This window comes from Sorghum bicolor, chromosome 8 (assembly GCF_000003195.3).
Source record: "Sorghum bicolor cultivar BTx623 chromosome 8, Sorghum_bicolor_NCBIv3, whole genome shotgun sequence".
Classification (NCBI taxonomy): domain Eukaryota; kingdom Viridiplantae; phylum Streptophyta; class Magnoliopsida; order Poales; family Poaceae; genus Sorghum; species Sorghum bicolor.
In genome coordinates, this window is record NC_012877.2 from 5,972,521 (window position 1) to 5,991,902 (window position 19,382).

Consider the following 19,382-nt stretch of genomic DNA (forward strand, 5'->3'; position numbering starts at 1 on the left):
GTACTGACGGGGCCCTATTGCCCCCTTGTGGGTTAGGGGGCGGCGGACCTTGTACCGTTGGTGCCTTGTTAGGAGGTGGTCGTTCCTCACGACGTCTCGTGCCGTGGGATTGTGAGGCAGAACTCTCTGCATTTTGCACCACAGCCCGCTCCAGAAGGCCACGCAGCCCCTGGCGCACTCTCCTTCCCTCAGGAGTCGACGGCTCGGGCATCGCCCTGAGGACGAGTGCAGCGGCTATCACATTCTGGCTGGCCGTGCTGAAGACTGGGGCGTCACCCCCTTGGTCCTCGACAATACGGCGGTTGACGTCACGGGCGCGGCGTCTAGCCTCACCCCCGTCTCCGCGGCCGGATGGGTCTCGGACCAGGGCTTCGCGGAGTTGGCGGAGGCGTGCGCGTTCTTCCTCGAGCCTAGCCTCCAGCTCATCGAGCTGTTCGAGGTCAGGGCGGTTCCCCCCAACGGGGGCTGATGCTACCCCACGGGCTCCAAGGTCGGTTCCGGGAGTTGGCTTGGGAGGTGGAGTTGCATTCTCTTGCCTAGAGGGCCCTGCGACCCCCTGGGCGTTATGCGGTGTGCCCCCGACTTCCAGGTTGAAGCATTCTCGTGTCGGGTCGTAGCTCCCGTCGTCGGAGTCGGAGTAGCCGAGACAGTAGTTGCTGGCTTCCAAGAAGCGCATGAAGGTTTCTGGGTCGCCGCACCCGGAAGCGCCGGCCCGCTCGTCGTCGCCTGAGGTAGGATCCTCCGGGTATGACGAAACGGGCGGCGTGGAGATGAGGTCCAGTGTAGACCTCAAGTGGTGACCTGGAAGTTCCACGTATTCACTTAGCGAAGTGCTCGCGGAAGAGGCATAGGTGGCGGCGGCGTTCCTGAGCCCAAAAGGTAACTCGGGGGGTGCCACTGTTCTTCCTTTACCCATGGGTGGAGGAGGTCGGGATGTTGAGGCCCCTTTGTCCCCCTTGCGGGGGACGGGCGCGGGCCGTCCCTTCCCCTTCGAACGGGGTGGGACGGGTAGCCGCGATGATCCTCTATTGGTCCTGGGAGCAGAGCTTAATGCCCCGCGAGCCCTTCCTCTCGCGCCTGTCGGGCCGGAGGAGCGGGCGATCTGGTGAGGAATATGCGGGGGGAGGGCCGGACGGGTCCTAGCCTCAGTGGTAGGGTCGAAGATCCTAGATGTCTGACGCCCCCGCCGTGTGCCCCCCGCAGGGTGTCCCGAACGGCTCCCACACACTGACTGAGGTAGGATCGGCTCGGGACTAGGCTCGACATCACCACGTGGCGGGAGGAGGATCATGTCGTAGCCGGAACGGAGGGACATGAACTCCAAACTCCCAAACGTCATGATGGTGCCACGGCGGAGCTGGTGAAATCCGTCTGCCATCCAAGCCTTCCCAGTAGGGACAGGCGAGCGTCACGTAGAAGGCCCCTACCTGGCGCGCCAACTGTCGGCGTCTAGACTCGTGGTCTAGGCACTAACAAATATAAGTCTGTGTGACTGTCCAAACTTGGATGGCGATGCAAGTGAGACACAGAGGGTTTATACTGGTTCGGGCCAAGAATGCCCTACGTCCAGTGCGATCGGGGGTTCTGTATAACCTTGCACCCAAAGGTGCTTGTAGTAGGGGGTACAAGCAGGTTGCGAGAGAGGGCTGAGTCCCAGGTCTCGGCTTTGTGGTGGACAGAGTGCTGGTTGTTGCTCTGGCGAAGAGTGTGTTAGGCGTATGTGTGTGAAGACCTGATCCTAGCTATGAGCCCTGGCTCCCCTTTTATAACCTCAAGGGGAGACAGGGATTTACATGGGTAAATTTCCCTGAGTGGAAGAGTTACAGCCCCAACCCTGTTGAAGCCTGTACGTCTTGTCCTTGAGGGATGGTCACTCCTGTGGAGGTTCACCGAGCCCTGTAGGAGTCGTGGGGGTCGGATCACCGGTGCTGCTGCATGTCGCGTCAACAGTGGGAAGAGACGTCAAATAGTGGTGCTGATTAACCTCCCCCATTCCCTTTCTACTGTGAGGCTGTACGCCACAGTGAAAGAGGTAAGAGCACACAGTGAAAAAGGTGATGCTGCAGTGCCCAGGGTGGTTGGAACAGTCGTCGCCCTGCCCTGCTGCGGTATGGGAGACATCGCGTCTGTCATGTCGTGGGTACGGGCGCCGTGTGGTGGAAGTCTCGCTGCCCAGGTGGAGTGGGGTCTGGTGCCCGAGCCTGGAAGGGGTCGGGCGAGACAGAACTTGTCGTCCGAGGCCCTGAGGGGTCGGGCGAGTCGGAACTTGTCGTCCGAGGCCCTGAGGGGTCGGGCGAGTCGGAACTTGTCGTCCGAGGCCCTGAGGGGTCGGGCGAGTCGGAACTTGCGTCCGAGGCCCTGAGGGGTCGGGCGAGTCGGAACTTGTCGTCCGAGGTCCTGGGGGGTCGGGCGAGTTGAATGAACTGGGGCCCGTACCCTGATGATTGTGGTTAGTATGTTTTTTGCGTTTTGTATTGCTCTGATTTGGGTATCCCTTTTTATGGTACCCAACAGTTATTTTCCTTATTTATACTCTTATACATTGCGTATTTTGTAATGTTTCAATAGTATCCGTGAGATGTGTATGTAATATCGATAGAATGTTACGATGTATTTTCGATTGTTCACATACTACCCATTAGAAGTTGCTTGCCATATTTTGGTTTTTTTTCTACATAGTATTCAATATTCATGTGATTTTCCATGATGTATTTTTTATGCTTCACATAGTATCCATGAGATGGTTTTTGTTGCATTTTGTTATCCATGTAGTATCTATGAGATGCTCCACGACAAATTTTCAATTTTTTCAATCTCCATGAGATGATTTTCTTCCTACTATTGGATATGAATATCATGGAATATCATTATCGTAAATGAAGATGTGAAACATGGAATTTAGAATGTCTCTTTGGAGATGCTCTAAGGATCCGTCCTCTTCTTTGCCAACCACATTGTCGGTCCTCTTTTTCCCCAGCTCCTGACCCAATGAGCGCCCACAATTCCCCTTCCTCCCATCGGCGGGACATCGGCTCCTCTCTGCGACAACTGTCAGAGTCTACTCTTCTCTACCCCGTGTGGCTCCTCTGTCTTTGTTGTCGCCTAGTAATCGAGCCTCGGGCCATCCTAGCCTCTAAGGCTTCTAGTCTCATTAAGCTAGCTTGGCACGGGAAAGCCCATGACGTGTCATGTCTAGGCCAAAGGCGAAGCCCGTGGGCCGTGGCCACCTAATCGGCATGGCATACTGTGCCTAGCCCGATGTTTACAAGCCATATTCTCACCGGGCTCGTGGCGTGCCGGGCCAGGCAGCCCGTTTGACCATGTATATGTCTTAGCCACCAATCGCTTGCTGTGCCATGACAATTATTTTCCAAATCAATCAGAGATATTGTCAAACAAGACCGAGCACGGGTATGAATTAATTTTCTATGGCCCAGTTTCACTCTGAAGTCTTCGTACGTAGCACTCCTGATAACTATTCTACTCATCCTGGACTGTTCTGAACTCTGAAGTCTTTGTGGCTGACATCTATGGACTGGGTCTCAGATCAATGACATATCCTGTCAGTATCCATTTCACCTCGTGGTGAATTGACCCCCGGATAACTCCTCTCCCTGTATAATAATCATTTTGCATGATGATTAAACTTCTCAAACTGAAACTTACAGTGTAAGAGTCCAATGCTTCGTGTCGTCAGTGAGCTCTCTCAAGCTTTCCTGACAACCAGCTTCATCGTCTTCTTGTCCTTGATGTGCCAACTCCTCCCGCATGGCGTCTCCGGCTGCGCTCCGAGTGACAGGATTGCACTCACGAGCTTCTCTACCAATCTCGACGCACAGACCAACCCATGGCCAGGCGCCGAGAACTACTCCGACGGCGACTGTTGCCGGTGGACCGGTGTCCGTTGTCGCCGGTTCGTCGGGTTCTTCGGAGCTTACCAGCAGCTCCGGGTTGTCAACCTGGACCTCGCCGGCCTGGGCGTTACCGGCTCCTTGCCGAGCTCGCTGGATCGCCTGGACAGGCTGCGCGTCCTCAACCTCTCCGGGAACTCGTTCCACGGCGCCGTCCCGCCGGAGCTACTGCGCATGCCGCGGCTGCGGGTGCTGGACCTCAGCCGAAACGACCTCAGCGGCGTGCTGTCTGGGGCCGGATCCGGACCGTCGTCTTCTGCTGGCAGCACCTCGGGGATCAAGCACCTCGATGTCTCCTTCAACGGCCTGACGAGCCTGCGGCCTGACGTGTTCCAAGGGCTTCCGCTGCTGCGCAAGTTCTCGGCCGAGTCCAACCAGCTCACCGGCGTCCTGCCGGGGTCGTCACTGTCGTCGTGCTCGGAGCTCGAGTACCTGAACATGGCGAACAACTCCCTCCACGGCACGCTCGGCTCCACCAACTTTTCACGCCTGACGAGGCTTGGCGCCCTGCACCTCGGCTGGAACCGCTTCCACGGCCGTCTCCCCGCGAGCCTCTCGCGCTGCCGGGAGCTAAGGGTGGTGAACCTTCGCCGGCACAGCCTCTCGGGGCCGGTGCCGTCCTCCTTCCGGCGGCTCCGGGCGCTGACCTTCTTCGACGTCGGCGACAACAGCATCTCCGGCGTTGCGCAGGCGCTCCGGGTGCTCCAGGAGTGCCCGCGCCTCGCCGTCCTCATCCTCACCACCAATTTCAAAGGCGAGGAGATGCCCGGCGCCGCCGCTGGCATCCGCGGGTTCCCGAGTCTCCGCCTGCTCGGGATCGCCAACTGCGCGCTCCACGGCGCCGTGCCGCCGTGGCTGCGCACCAGCGCTCGCCTCAGCGTGCTGGACCTGTCCTGGAACAACCTGACCGGCCGGATCCCGCCATGGCTCGGCGGCTTCGAAGCGGTCTACAGGATAGACCTCTCCAGCAACGCGCTGACGGGGGAGATCCCGCGCTCCCTGACGCGGCTCAGATCTCTCGCCGGCGGTGGCAATGCCTCGGCGCGCGTGCGGCTGTCCATGTCCGACTACGGCGTGCGGCTGTACGATTGGCACGTGGAGCGCGGCCAGCTCTGGTACGACCGCTACATCCCGCCGTCGCTAGACCTGAGCCGGAACCGCCTCGCCGGCGTGATCCCGCCGGAGCTCGGCGACCTCGTGGCGCTCAACCTGCTGAACCTGAGCTGGAACGCGCTGTCCGGGCGAATCCCGGCTACGTTCGCTTCCCTGAGGAACCTGCAGACACTGGACCTGTCGTACAACGAGCTCGCCGGGGAGATACCGCCGTCGCTGACGGGCCTGACCTTCCTGTCCTGCTTCGACGTCTCCCACAACCGGCTGCGAGGCTTCATCCCCGACGCCGGCCAGTTCTCCACGTTCCCGTGCTCCAGTTTCGCCGGCAACCCTGACCTCCACCTCCACGGCAGGTACTGTGGCGGAACCGTACGAATGCCGGAGCACGACGGGCATTTCCTGATGGCTACCATCGACATTTTTGGGATGCCGTTTATGCTCGGGATGATCTCCGGTCTCTGTGCCACCTTGTTTGTTCATGTGGTTGTGTCAAAGAGTACCAAACCCTCCGTTCATTGAGCCTACTCTTATTAGAAATTAAAAAGGTAATCTTGTTCCAAATTAATTATAAGATATTTTGGCATTACATATATAGGACATGTTCGACTTATCTTATTGGCAACGGCAATGGCTGCACCGGTTGCACTATTTCCACGCACAGTGATTTGTGTCTTTGTACTGCCAACAAAAAAAAACAACGGCTGCAAAAGATTCACAGCAAACACATCTTTAGTTTTTACCATGACTTAGCCAACTATCTAGAAAAGCCTAATTGAAGTTGGCTAGTTGGCTGACTAACAACTAGTTAGAGCATCTCCAGATTAGGTAGTGGGGGTAAGAAAATCAATTCCAGCAGACTACGACCCAACAAATTTGTTGGCTACCCAAATCCCCCCTCCCACTGCCCATTCATGTTGGGCTAGAGAGACTACCCAAAAATCTGCTCGGTTATTTTCTCTCCCCATGTGTGCCCGCACACAACTTCCTCCCCCCTCTGCTGTTTCTTCTCCTAGCTTTGTCATTGTGTCGAGTATGGTGGCGACCAGATCTGGCCATTCCTAGCCACGAGCACACCCCACCGACGCTCCCTGACGACGCGACAGGCATCCATGGTGCCTTCCCGACGCGGCTCCCCACCAGCACCTTCCCGTGTGTGGCTCCCCAGCATGGCGGCCATCCTCGATGCGGCTCCCAGCGGCACTTCCCCACGCGTGGCTCCCTAGCACGGCGGCCGCCCTCGACGCCGACGGCCAGCCCCGACGTGTCATGGGCAGCGCGATGGCCTGCCTTGCTTGCCATCATGGTGGTCATCCCCGATGTTGGCAGTCTGCCCCAGCACGGGCGCGAACGCGGCTTCTCAGCATGGTGGCCTGCCCCGACATGGCCTGGTTGGCTCGGTGGCCTACCCTACATCCCTAGCGCGGTGGCCGTCTCTAGCACCGTCTGCTCTGTGTGACTATGGGAAGAACACTAAGAGAATGACATATGGGACCCATATGTTCATTCTCTGCTAAGATAGATTTGGGTAGCCTGATTTAGGTAGTACTGCTGGAGTTGGAAGCGAAATATGGGTAGTATAAAAATAGGTGGCTATCTAAATAGACATTTAGATAGTATTGCTGGAGATGCTCTTAGAGATGGCCAGTTGACCAATAACTAGTTGGGAGCTTGACTAAACAATCAGAACTCGCTTTGGTTTCCTAGCGAGCTAGCCTCACTTAGCTAGGCAAGCCAAACCTTCTAGTTCACTTCAGCAAGAAAAAAATCTCCCAATATGGAGCCTGAGGTAAGCGAGCTGAGAATACAAACATCTGGCTTGTTTTAACTTGTAGCTTAGCAAGGTAATACAATGCCTAGCAAAGATTCTAAATATGCTCTTAGTCCATCTATTATCCTTTGTTTGGAAAGGCTACACCTAATAATTATCCCTATGCATTCATACATAGCCTAAGAGCATCTTCACTGGGTTGACAAAATATATCTTATATTGGGTTCAATGAGACCAAGAAAACACAATTTTTTATTATAGGGGTGATGTGCTCCCACAGGTTGAGTAATTCTCATCACCTTTATCCATAGGACCCACACTAGTTGAAAAAATATATCTTTCACCCTTTGCTCTTTGGATCTTCTCGGCGCACGATCATTGCATCGATGGCATTCACCTGCACATTTGGAATGATGGTACGACAACCTGCTCGACCCTTTTTCACTCGGGTGTCTAAAGCAATGTTGTGCTCAATTGGAGGAACTGCACGACAGTGGCTTGCTCGCCCTTGCATGCGCTCGGTTCTTGCTTCACGCAGTGACGGATCTAAGATGAAAGTTCATCTTCAACTTCTAGTCCCCTCCCCCCCACAAAGCAACCATGAAAAAAAATTCTTAGAGGGCTTTTAGGGGACATCATGGGATCAGCGACGGTAGGAGGCTTCAGCCCCCCAACACTAGATCTGCCCCTACTCAGCAAAGATCTCTTCTTCTGATCGCTACTTGTCACTATTGGTGTGTAGATGCACTTTGGCGGCACAATGCAACAGAGTGGCATCTTTGCCATGTATCTCTTTGGGCACTTTTGTCATTACCAACATGGTTATGTCATCCATCGTGTTAGTCAGTTGTAGTGAATAAGAGGTTAGCTTATTGGCCCTAAATGGTAAATGAAGCTTTTTGGGGTACACATCCACCAGTTTACTTGAGACGGAATGAATCTACAAGGGAAAGAAAGTTAAATGAGTCAACATGGAACAAGTTGTGCTCAAGGGAAACATGAAACGATAGGAATATGAAAATTCCCTAAATATATGTACTTAGAAGTTTCTTAGGAGTGTCGGTGTACCCTGTAGCATTATGGTGGTGGTGCACATTCTTCTTCGCGGGCCCGTAAAACTTCTCGCCCTTGGCCTTTGCTTCATTGCGAGCGAGTTGACGTCCACTTGCCTTTGCGCTCGATCGCTAGGAGTAGTGGTGCCACCACCTGCTTGCTCAAGCGTTCGGTCGTGGCGGACCACTCGCCCCTGCTCTCGACCACCCAAAGCATGGCGCATGGCGACTCAAGTGCTCACACGCTCAACCACCGGAGGAGCGCCACATCAACTTGTTGCTCAAACGCTTGGCCGCCGGAGGAGCAGCGATGATATGGCCATTGTTACATATCTAGTGTGTGGTTGCGCGTGAGAGGGAAAGAGAGAGGGGATGGAATGCTCTCCCCTTCTTTGAGGGATTATGAGAGAAGTTTCTCATCTCATCAATTAGAAAACAACTAGGAAAATACTAGAATTTAAAAGAGAGTCTGTTACAGCTGTTTTTCTTCTTCAGCCCTCTTTTTTCCAAAGATATAGAAAAAAAATGAATTTCCTTTCTTAATTGGTGGCTCAGTCTAGCAGGGCCCAAAACAAAAGTGCATATCTCAGGTTTAGTTTAGAGCTAAAAAAAACTTTAATACTGTAGTATTTTCGTTTGTAGTTGGCAATTATCCTCCGATCATGGGCTAATTAGGCTTAAAAGATTCATCTTATAAGTTATAAATAAACTGTACAGTTAGTTATTTTTTTATCTATATTTAATACTGCATATATATACCATAAGATTTAATTTGATAAAAAATCTTGAAATTTTTTTGGATTTTAGGATCAGCTAAACGAAGCCTTGGTCTTGGGCGGTAGGGGTACCAAACCAAGAAGCATCTCGAGTCTCGTTGATACGGCACGAGAGTAAGGGCTGGGTAACCGGCGGCATCTTCATTTGGGCCGGGCTGACTTATCGGAACGGCCCCATTTCGCGCCGTCGTCGACTCGCCATGGCCACGTCCGCTCCACGGCGGCCCCGCCGCCGCACCGTCGTCGAGCGAGAGGTCTCAACTCTCAACTCACCAAATGGCCGCAAACCACTGACACCGCCGCAGCTCTCTTAGGTCAGGTCGAGGAGCCCAGAGGCACGGCGGTGGGCGAGGTCCGCGCCCTCTCACTCACACGGATGAGCCACAAAGCGACGCCGCCCTCGCCCTCCCGCCGTCCGGCTGCCCGGCCGCGCGACCCAACCTCCTCCTCCCCCGCCGCACTTGTAGAGATTGGTGCTCAATTAACATCCGACTGATCAAGTAAGCGCTCATCAGCGTATATCTATTCCGAACAAATTGCAGTTCGGTTTACATTGCGTCCTGTTGGCTTTCCATCTTCTTCGTTGGCGTTTCTTTGGTTTTCTTTTCAGCATTCGACTGTTCGGATGGTTCGATTCCTGAAGCAAGTTGCAGCGATGAAGTACACGTGGAGGTTCTGAATTTGCCCTGCACATATTAACCTCTCTTGGTGCAGGTCAGACGTTTGAATTCAAGCGTATCTAGAGATCTCCACTTTGTTAATTCCACGCCTTCAGTCAGTGTCAACATCGCCACTGTTATCTTGCCCTTGCCTGCTGTTGTCTGCACCTATGACCTATGTTGGTCTTTCATGTTGCACTCATACTACCTGAAAAACTATTCTAACTTATCTCAAGCCACTGCTGTCCATAATAAAAAAAACTCATGGAACTTGCATCAGCGTCACATTTGACGCTGTGATTAATAATGTCTTGACTCTTTAGGGTGTCTAAAATAAGGTTTGTTTCTTGTGTTGTTGCCATGTTCAAAGAGGAGTTCATGGTTTCTTTTTCTTTCACCTTGCAGGAGTGTCTTCATTTGAAGAATAATTGTAGCTGCGGATAATGATTAATGAGGTGCAATGGCTTTGCCTTGAGATTTACCGCGAGTGTCCACCAAAGGCACCTAAAAGGGAAATGCCCAAAGGGGATGCAAGGTTTCCAGGTGAATAATGATCCTCGTAAGATGCATTTGAAACACAACCACATAAAATCCTACATGAAGTGTACAGGCCTTTTTTCTTATGCATCGGTGCAAATATATTCCCTAAATGAGTGAATGGTATATTTGTGTAGGATACAGCTCTCTATTCTATTGCTCTTACCTTTTTTTCTTATTTATTGTCTGTTACCTTCAGATATAACATGTTTTAACTGTTGGTTGAAAATACTATGTGGGCTATATCATCCCTCCAATTCTCACCTAAAAAACTAAAAAGTTGTCCACCTTAGCATACATGGAAAATGTCAAATCAAATAATGCTAATTGATTGCTACAGATAAGCTAAATGAAGCAAAACTAAGCCAGGAGTATGTTGAATCAAGGAATATTATCCATGCTGAAGAAAAACTTCATTTTTCTTGAACCGTGTTTGACCTTTCAACCAATGTCAGTTAATTCAGTTATCATCTTTGATTAAACTACCAATTCTCATAGCCAGGGCAGCAGGGCTTTGTATTGTTTAACTGCAACACGCTAGACATAATAACACAGCTGTCGGACCTCTAATACCATATATAACTGCGATTCCTCTCCTCCAATGATGCTAATGCCTCTCATGACTACTTCTAGCTTAATGCTAATCCTTGCATTCCTTTTTTCTCTTGCCATTACAGCTAATACCGCAGGCGGGTTAGCTCATACAAGTTACATGAAGAAAGGCTCCTCCCTCTCTGTTAGTCGTGCTTTTGATATCATACAATCACCGGATGACACCTTCTCATTTGTTTTCTACAATCTTTCCTCTACTGCCTTCACCATATCCATCTGGTTTACCACTTCAGCTGATAGAACCATTGCTTGGGGTGCAAATCCCAACCACCATGTGCATGGTCAGGCTGAACAAGGATGGTACCATGGTTTTAATGGATTATGACGGCACAGTTGTGTGGCAAACTAACACAAGGTCCAAAGGAGTAGATTATGCTGAGCTCATGGATTCTGGGAACCTTGTTATGAAGGATCAAGGTGGCAACATCCTCTGGCAGAGCTTTGACCATCCAACTAACATGTTGCTGCCGACACAACCAGTGACAGCCTCCACGGAAAAAAGTCTACATAACCCCCAAACTATCTAGGGTGTAATACTTTATCCCCAAAACTATAAAATCGGATATTTTACTCCCTGAACTTTCAAAACCGGTCAAATAACCTCCTCGAGTGGTTTTAGAGGGTGGTTTTGTCTTTTTCTTTTTTATTTATTTTTGCTAAATCTTTGAAAATCGTAATAAATCACAGAAAAATCATAAAATAAAAAATTCAATTTTGTTGGACTTCTAATGAGTAGATGTACACAATGAATATATAATATGGTATATTTTAGTACAAAATTTTTGTTGTAGCTTTAAATCTATATTTTTCTGTAATTAATAAGGAAATTCATATATGTAGTTTCTATGGTTCAATTGTGGTAAAATTTTTATGGTGGGCTCATTATTGTATGCTTGAACTATGATAAAAGTTTCGTAATCACGTATAACTTAGTTACAGTGGCGCTTAGCCGGTGACCACCCTAAGCACCACCGTTAAAGCCGGTGACCTCTGTAATGTGTTTCACGCTTATCCTAGGGCACCTCGCTTGATGTGTTAGCGGTGTATGTAAAACTCTAACTTCTAAACACGCCCAGCATGGTTTCGATAAAAAGATGAGTTCCAGACAGTGGTCAGTGTGATTGGACAAATCTACCATATGAATCTGGTGAGAATAAGGGGTGTATGTTCAGTCGAGAATGGATCACTGGCAATGTTCTTGTTTGGCAACCAGGGACCAGTGGCGGAGGGAAGGGGGGGCTGAGGGGGGCCTGGCACCCCCCAACCTTCCCATAACTCCCTTAATACACCTCATAGATTAGATGTTTAATTATCTAATTAGCTAGTTAACGATATTATCTGTACTAAGATTTTTATTCTTATTTCATATTAATCTCTAATAGTTTCTTATACAAATAGAATATAGATCTTTCTAATATTTTCTTCATATCTTTTATTTTTATTATTGCCTATCAAATATCAATTTGTCCCCTACCACACACTCTAATTAGCTAGTTAATTGAAAAACAACATTTTTCTTGTTTAATCCTTCTGAATTGATCTCCAACAATGGGATCTATATTATTTAGCATTAGTCTTCCTATTATCTTTCTTATCTCCTATGTTTGTATCATTATTGGTCTAAACTCTAAACGGTCATTTAGCCCGTTGTACTCAACTTTTAAACACTAACAGTGATATGATGTTTCTGTTTAACCTTCTATTTAAATGACCATTTTACCTGTTTAAGTGATCGTTTTGTCTAAGACTAAACGATATGTAACTGAATGTTTGTCATTTGATGTTAGGATCTAGTACTAATTAATTTTGCCCCCGTTTAACTACTTGTTTTTATTGTGATTCTTTTTCTGGACAAAGAAATAGAATGATCAAGTGAAGGTTAGAGGCCTGAGACTAGTTAAATTTCTCTTTTATTTTTGTTAGTTTTTCTGCTTTTTTTGCATCGCAACGCAAACGTTTATTTTGGTGCTATGTACATCTTTGTCATGTAATATTTTGACACACATGATTGTTCTTGGTTGCACAGCCCCCCTATGTCCAAATCCTGGCTCCGCCCCTGCCAGGGACTACTACAATGGGATCAGAGGTACAAGATAGCTGTTGGTGTGGCCAAAGGGTTGACCTACCTTCACCACGAGTGCTTGGATTAGATCGTCCACTGTGACCCTAAACCTGAGAACATACTCCTGGACCAGGATTTTGAGCCCAAGATTAGTGACTTTGGGGCTGCAAAGCTGCTACAGAGAGATCAAACTGATCCAAACATGTCAAAGGTTCGTCGGACTCGGACCAGAGGCTATGCTGCTCCAGAATAGGCCTCCAACATTCCCATAAATGAAAAGGTGGATGTGTATAGCTATGCAGTGGTGCTTCTAGAATCAGTCATAGGGCGAAGAGCATCTGAGTTGGCAGCAACTGGTACAGTGATGCAGAGGTTGCTATGAGATAGTTAGTATGGACAATCAGAGAGAAGCTGAAATACGGTGACCTGTCATGGATTACTCACTTTGTGGATCCTAAACTGAATGGCAACATCGTGCACTCAGAAGTTCTGTTGATGCTGGAGTAGCTTCCATGTGCTTGGAGAAAGAGAGGAGCCAGAGACCAAGCATGGACGATATAGTGCAGAAGTTTCAGTTCCATTCCTGTAATAAATAAATAAATAAATAAATAAGGCAGAATAGCCATATTGGTCCTAAACTATTACTCAAGGCTCAGTTTCACCCCTAAACTTTTAAAATGGCCGTTTTAGTCTTCAGATTCTATTTTTAGGCTCAATTTCATCCCAGAATTATGAAGATGACCATTTCAATCCTCAAACTTTGCATTTTGAGCTCGATTTCATCCATAAACTGCCGCAATGGTGCGGCCGTTGGGCGGGCGCAGACGAGCATCGATGACAGCAAGCGCACGCAGCAGCCGTCCGGCGAGCGCACACGGCGGCAACGCGGTTGACGTGGGCGAGAGCGATAGCGCGACTGGTGCAGGCAGGCGTGGCCGCCGCGGCGAGCACATGCGAGCCACCCAGCTCGAAACTGCTAGTTTCTTCCCAATGGCAAATCCATCGCTTCTTAGTGCATCGTTCCGAGCGAAGACGTCGTTTCCCTCCGAAGAAACGATTTCTTCAGTTTTGACTCTCTTTTCTCATTAATTAGTCTGCCATTTCAGTTATTTTACTTAGGTGGCATCTTATTTAATAGAGATAGAAATCGTCATAATGTCACATTAAGACTGCCCTAAGGGTTCAAAGAAATAGTCCCAAATAATAAAAGAAACTCTTGGAATTAATATGTTAGGTGAATGTCTTTCCTGCGTGCCGCCTGGGGACTACCCCAGCGTGCTGCCTTGTCTCTTGGCATGCTGCTTGGGATACCCCCCCCCCCACCCCCACCCCACCCAAAGAAAAAAAATGATTCTTATTACTGTCAATATAGATAACCCAAAAATGTAGTCTCTAATTTTTTTCTCTATATGTATGTAATATTCCCCATGAAATCAAAACATTTTACTATTATAGTACTGTCACAGTGACACAGAACGTGTTTGTGCTGTAATAATAATTTTATTAGATTCTTAAACAATAGATGAAGAACTGACAACCCTTAGCATGAAATTTCAGTACCTTGTTAGATTGACAGGCTGTTGGAATTAAAAAATAGTTACGACGTAGATGTGTAAAATCAATCATATGGAGATTGAGGCAGTTGAATAGGAGAAATACAGTTCAGAGTGTCGGCCACGTATAGAAAAAACTTGTTCTCACCAACTTCCAAGTCAGTTCAACTGATATGTCATAGTTTTAAATTAGGAACATAAGCCACGCTTCCATCATGTGCTTGATGAGTTGTTTAACTGCAAGTCTGCAACATGGTCAGTATACTGCCATACTGGCACAACCATGGGAGCACCAAGAACCAGCATGCATCTAAGCTACTCCTCTCCTCCCTCTATCTGATCAGTAGCAGCACTGGTCCTCTTTACCCTGGTATCGTTTGTGCATACCGTGTATCATGGTGAATCCGTTTTTGATACTACACCTTACATTCCTTTTGATATGTTCCCTTTTAGATGAAAGAGTAGCAGAGATTGCTCATGCCACTTACCTTCATAAGGGATCTTCCCTCTCCGTGAAGCAACCCTCAGATGTCATAAGATCACCGGATGGCTCCTTCTCATTTGGCTTATACAATCTCTCATCCACTGCCTTCACCTTGTCAATCTGGTTCACCAATGCAGCTGACAGGACCATCGCCTGGACTGCGAACCGAGACCGCCCAGTGCATGGGAGTGGATCAAAGGTTACACTGAAGGATGGCAGCATGGTTCTCAAAGACTATGATGGTACGGTTGTGTGGGAAGTCAGAATAAGATCTGCCAAGGTTGATCGTGTGGAGCTCATGGACACCGGGAACCTTGTGATGGTGGATCAAGGAGGCAACATCCTGTGGCAAAGCTTCAACCATCCGACCAACACTCTGCTACCAGGTCAGCCACTAACGGCCACGACAAAGCTGGTATCAACCAATCCCTTACACCAGTCAAGTTATTACACATTGGGCTTTGATGAACGGTACATTTTGTCACTTTCTTATGATGGGCTAGACATTTCCAACCTCTACTGGCCTAACCCAGACCAAAATAGCTGGTCGAACAAAAGGATCTTGTATAACAGCAGCAGGAGAGGTGTTCTTGATAAGCTTGGGCAATTTGAAGCTAGTGACAACACGAGCTTTGTTGCTTCTGATTGGGGTTTGGAGATTAAGAGGAGGCTGACACTAGACCATGATGGAAATCTTAGGCTTTACAGCCTGAATGAGCCAGATGGAAGCTGGTACATCTCTTGGATGGCTTTCTCCCAGCTCTGTGACATTCATGGCCTATGTGGTTGGAATGGAATATGTGTTTACACACGAGCAGCGGCCTGCACTTGTCCTCGTGGTTATGTAGTCGTTGATCCAAATGATTGGAGCAAAGGCTGCAAGCCACAGTTCAAAATCACCTGTGGAAAAGGTGTTCAGCAGATGGGCTTCGTGAGCATTCCTTGGACAGACTTCTGGGGCTCTGATACGGACTTTGTCATGTCTGCATCCCTGGACACTTGCAGGGAATTGTGCTTGGAGAGTTGCTCCTGTGTAGCATTCGTGTACAAATTTCATCCACATCCACATGGGTGCTACTTAAAATCTGGTCTCTTCAACGGCAAGACAACTCCAGGGTACCCTGGTGTTGCATACATCAAGGTTCCTGAGAGCTTTCAGTCTCACTCACAGGCAAATGCCTCTGACTTTGCTCATGGTCATGTTTGCAATGCATCAAGAACACATACATTCCATTATGCTGCCAGCAGAGGTGATGAAAAGGGTACGACATGGTACTACTTCTATTCGTTCCTAGCTGCATTCTTTCTTGTTGAGCTCTGTTTCATTGCTGTTGGTTGGTGGTTCATGACAAGAAAACAGTCAGCACGCTTGGCAATATGGGCAGCGGAGGATGAGGAAGGTTTCCGGGTGGTAGCAGATCATTTCCGTAGTTTCACCTACAAGGAATTGCAGAAGGCTACTAACAATTTCATGGATGAGCTTGGCCGTGGCCGACATGGGACTGTGTACAAGGGCATTCTGCAGGACAATCGTGTAGTTGCTGTCAAGAGGCTCATAGACATGACGGGAGGCGAAGCAGAGTTTGAGACAGAGGTGAGCGTGATTGGGAGGATCTACCACATGAATCTGGTGAGAGTAATGGGTGTATGTTCAGAGGGTACCCACCGGCTGCTGGTCTATGAATTTGTGGAGAATGGTTCACTGGCCATGTTCTTGTTCGGTAGCAAGGGATTACTACTGCAATGGCCTCAGAGGTACAAGATTGCAGTCGGAGTGGCTAAGGGATTAGCCTACCTTCACCATGAGTGTATGGACTGGATCATCCACTGCGACGTGAAGCCTGAGAACATACTTGTGGACGAGGAGTTTGAGCCCAAGATCAGTGACTTTGGGTTCGCAAAGCTGCTGCAAAGAGATGCATCTGATTCTGACATGTCCAAGGTTCGAGGAACTAGAGGCTACATGGCTCCAGAATGGGTGTCAAGCGCTCCTGTGACTGCGAAGGTGGATGTCTACAGCTTCGGAGTTGTGCTTCTGGAGCTGGTGATGGGCCTTCGGGTGTTTGAATTACCGACAAATGGCTCTGGGGATGCAGAGTCTGCATTGAAGCAACTGCTATCGACGATTGGAGAAAACATGAAAACTAGCGATGGAAATTGGATCGATGACCTTGTGGATCCTAGATTGAATGGCGATTTCGTGCGTTCAGAGGTGTTACTGATGCTTGAGGTGGCTGCTCTGTGTTTGGAACATGACAAAAACCAAAGACCGAGCATGAGTAATGTACTGCAGAAGTTCCTCTGCAGATAATGAATCTGGCAATGCTCTAAGTACACTATCCTCTTAGTATTTAACTATTCTCTTCCACTTAAGTAAGTTGTGTAGTTTTGCATTCCACTTTTTTTTCTTACATGGGTGTAAAGTCGATTGGTTTGGTGGATGACTAATTTGGTGTAACACCCCTTCAAACTTTGAAGCATCACTCTGGCACTGAGTTGCATGTTCTTTGAACTTTGAAGATGTTGCTGCCTCTCTTACAGTTGCTTTTGTAGTGAGTTACTTGATCTGTTAGCATCTTTATCTTCGGTTGACTAAATATTGCTTTGTCATTCTGTTCAGAGTTGTCTTGGTTGGATGATTTTTCTGTTACTTTTATCCTCTGTCTTCTTTGAATGAAGTAGTGACCAAACAAAAACCTTGGAGCCTTTTTGTTGATGACCTCTAAGCCCTGTTATTCACAATAGTCAGTTGTCAAATACTAGTTTTCTAGGGGAGCTGGAGCAAACATGCTTTAGCTTTTCCTAATGGATGATCTGGGAAAAAGGATCTTGCAATATGAACATGTCCTTTCTGCTTTCATGTACAGAATATCCGACAGCTCTAGTTGAGAGGTAAATTTCGCTAGGACATAGTTTTTTTAGTGCCTTTATTAGCTTAGCTGCTTTAGAGACAGTCTCAAATCGAGATCGATGGCTACCACATCGTAGATCAAGGTAAATCATAAAAAAAACATTTTATAATCTATATAATAAGGAAGTTTATTTGATATCTTAAACAATATTGTTTTTCATAAACTTAGTTAAACTTACTATGGTTTGACTTAAACAACTGGAAATCCCTAAGTTTTGGGTTGGTTCAGTGGATCTGAGTAGATAATTAGTCTCCGATGGAGTGAGAGGATATATATTAGATTAAAATAAAGCAGCAGAGCAAACAACTGATCCATGCATATTAGCATACGCGGCACACCACATGGTTTCTAGGTTAGGAGTGCCCTGGGCCAAAGGAGATAGATACATGTCCATTCTCTCGTACAAAAACAACCTCCTTCCATTATTGTAGGCCATATTTTGGTAGGAAATGATGAGAATACTTTCAAAATATAGTAATATTTTGCCATTTAATTTCTCTCGTTGTATGCCAGCAGCTGCAAAATCAACTTCATATATTAAATAAAGGCACTTTGAAATTTAAATATACTGATGATACAACTCCTGAACTAAAAACAAGTACGATTTGACTATTTTCTGATTAAGACTGATATGCATTGTAAACCAACTAACTAGTGTGTGGGGACGTTGCAGAGCTGTATAGTGCGGATGATAGTGACCTATAACAGTATAACTACTAGAAGGCTTTAGGTACTTGAGTCCACAGAAATAAGAAGTCGAGTCATTTCTTCTTTTTCTTTTTTTTCGACAACAAAAGAAGTCGAGTTCTTGTAAAAAGGAAGCAAGGTAGCAGGAGCTCAAAACAAAAGATTTTAAAAAATGACAATGAGCCGTCTTTTAGAATTATAATGGTTTGAGATATTTTAAAAATGTGAGTTCTCTAAACTTACCCATAATAAAGCATGGGTTTTATTGACTCATGCATGAGAGACCGGGTCGACCAGTATAGTTTTTTTTCCCACCTTAATTTTTAAAGAATTTGTGAGGCGATAACAAATTTTTGTACCATTGCAAGCACATAGGTGGGATTTTAGTGGTCTATATGATATAGGTGGAATTGAGGAGGGCAAATATTTTTCTAAAGTTCAAAGTTTACAAAGAAACCAATTGAAACAATATGAAGGAATGATAACAAGTGGTGATGAAGAATTAAAGTTTCATTGCTAAGTATTGTAAGAATTTGTTTGGACCATCGTCGACTTAATTAGGTCCCTGCACGACCAAGGAGGCACGAGAAATTTGAGGTCGGTCCCCCTCAACGAGCGGGTCATTTCGCGCCCATACGACCACATGGACTTCATTTATTCCCAACCTAAGTCAGCAGGCATGATTTGAGCAGCCGAAGAGCATCTTCAGCAATTTCCCTACCTCACTTTCCAGTAGTCTTCCAATACTATTTTTTTGTCCACCAATATTTCCCACCTCTTCCCTCAAATATATAAAGAGAGAGTTGTATCTCCCGATAACATAGACTATCATAACCATCATTTTTCAGCCATCTTTTTCTCTACACACAGGCCTTATCTTTTATTTGTGTATTGGTGGAATATATATTAGGGTGCTTTTGTAGCGAATCTTTCAGTATTCACAAAATAATATTGAGCTACCCCAATGTCTATACATTGGAGGACTACTAGAGATGCTCAGATGTATGAAAATGTTCCCAAGCAACTATTCATAATGAAAAAGGTCCAGTAATTTTTTGTCAAGAGAAGAGAGCCTATATTATTTACTCAAAAAATAGAGTTACATTCTTGGACAACCATTTGCTCTAGACACCTTGGAACATTAAGATACAACAAAGCTGAATGTATGCCCCTCTTCGCCATTTGTGGAAGCTCATCATGAATAGTTGCTGGACGATCTCTAAGGCGAGTAGTTGCACCTTCCCATCTCTAGGGTA

General features: G+C 47.4%; 2 protein-coding genes and 1 pseudogene across 3 annotated transcripts; all 3 read left to right on the top strand.

Moving 5' to 3' along the window:
- On the top strand, positions 3,601 to 11,041 carry LOC8076300 (phytosulfokine receptor 1). Of its 2 annotated transcripts, XM_021445844.1 has the most exons (4): positions 3,601 to 5,569; positions 8,652 to 9,334; positions 9,685 to 9,822; positions 10,494 to 11,041. In XM_021445844.1, the coding sequence occupies exon 1, from the start codon at positions 3,681 to 3,683 to the stop codon at positions 5,541 to 5,543; it is 1,863 nt and encodes a 620-aa protein (XP_021301519.1). In that variant the 5' UTR covers positions 3,601 to 3,680; the 3' UTR covers positions 5,544 to 5,569; positions 8,652 to 9,334; positions 9,685 to 9,822; positions 10,494 to 11,041. The 2 variants fall into 2 exon arrangements, with proteins under 2 accessions (XP_021301519.1, XP_002441915.2); XM_002441870.2 differs by lacking the exon at positions 10,494 to 11,041 and having other exon boundaries at positions 9,685 to 9,981.
- LOC110429629 lies at positions 12,087 to 13,134 on the top strand (annotated as a pseudogene).
- LOC8079900 (putative receptor protein kinase ZmPK1) lies at positions 14,323 to 16,998 on the top strand. Its single transcript, XM_021446583.1, has one exon. The coding sequence runs from the start codon at positions 14,439 to 14,441 to the stop codon at positions 16,836 to 16,838; it is 2,400 nt and encodes a 799-aa protein (XP_021302258.1). The 5' UTR covers positions 14,323 to 14,438; the 3' UTR covers positions 16,839 to 16,998.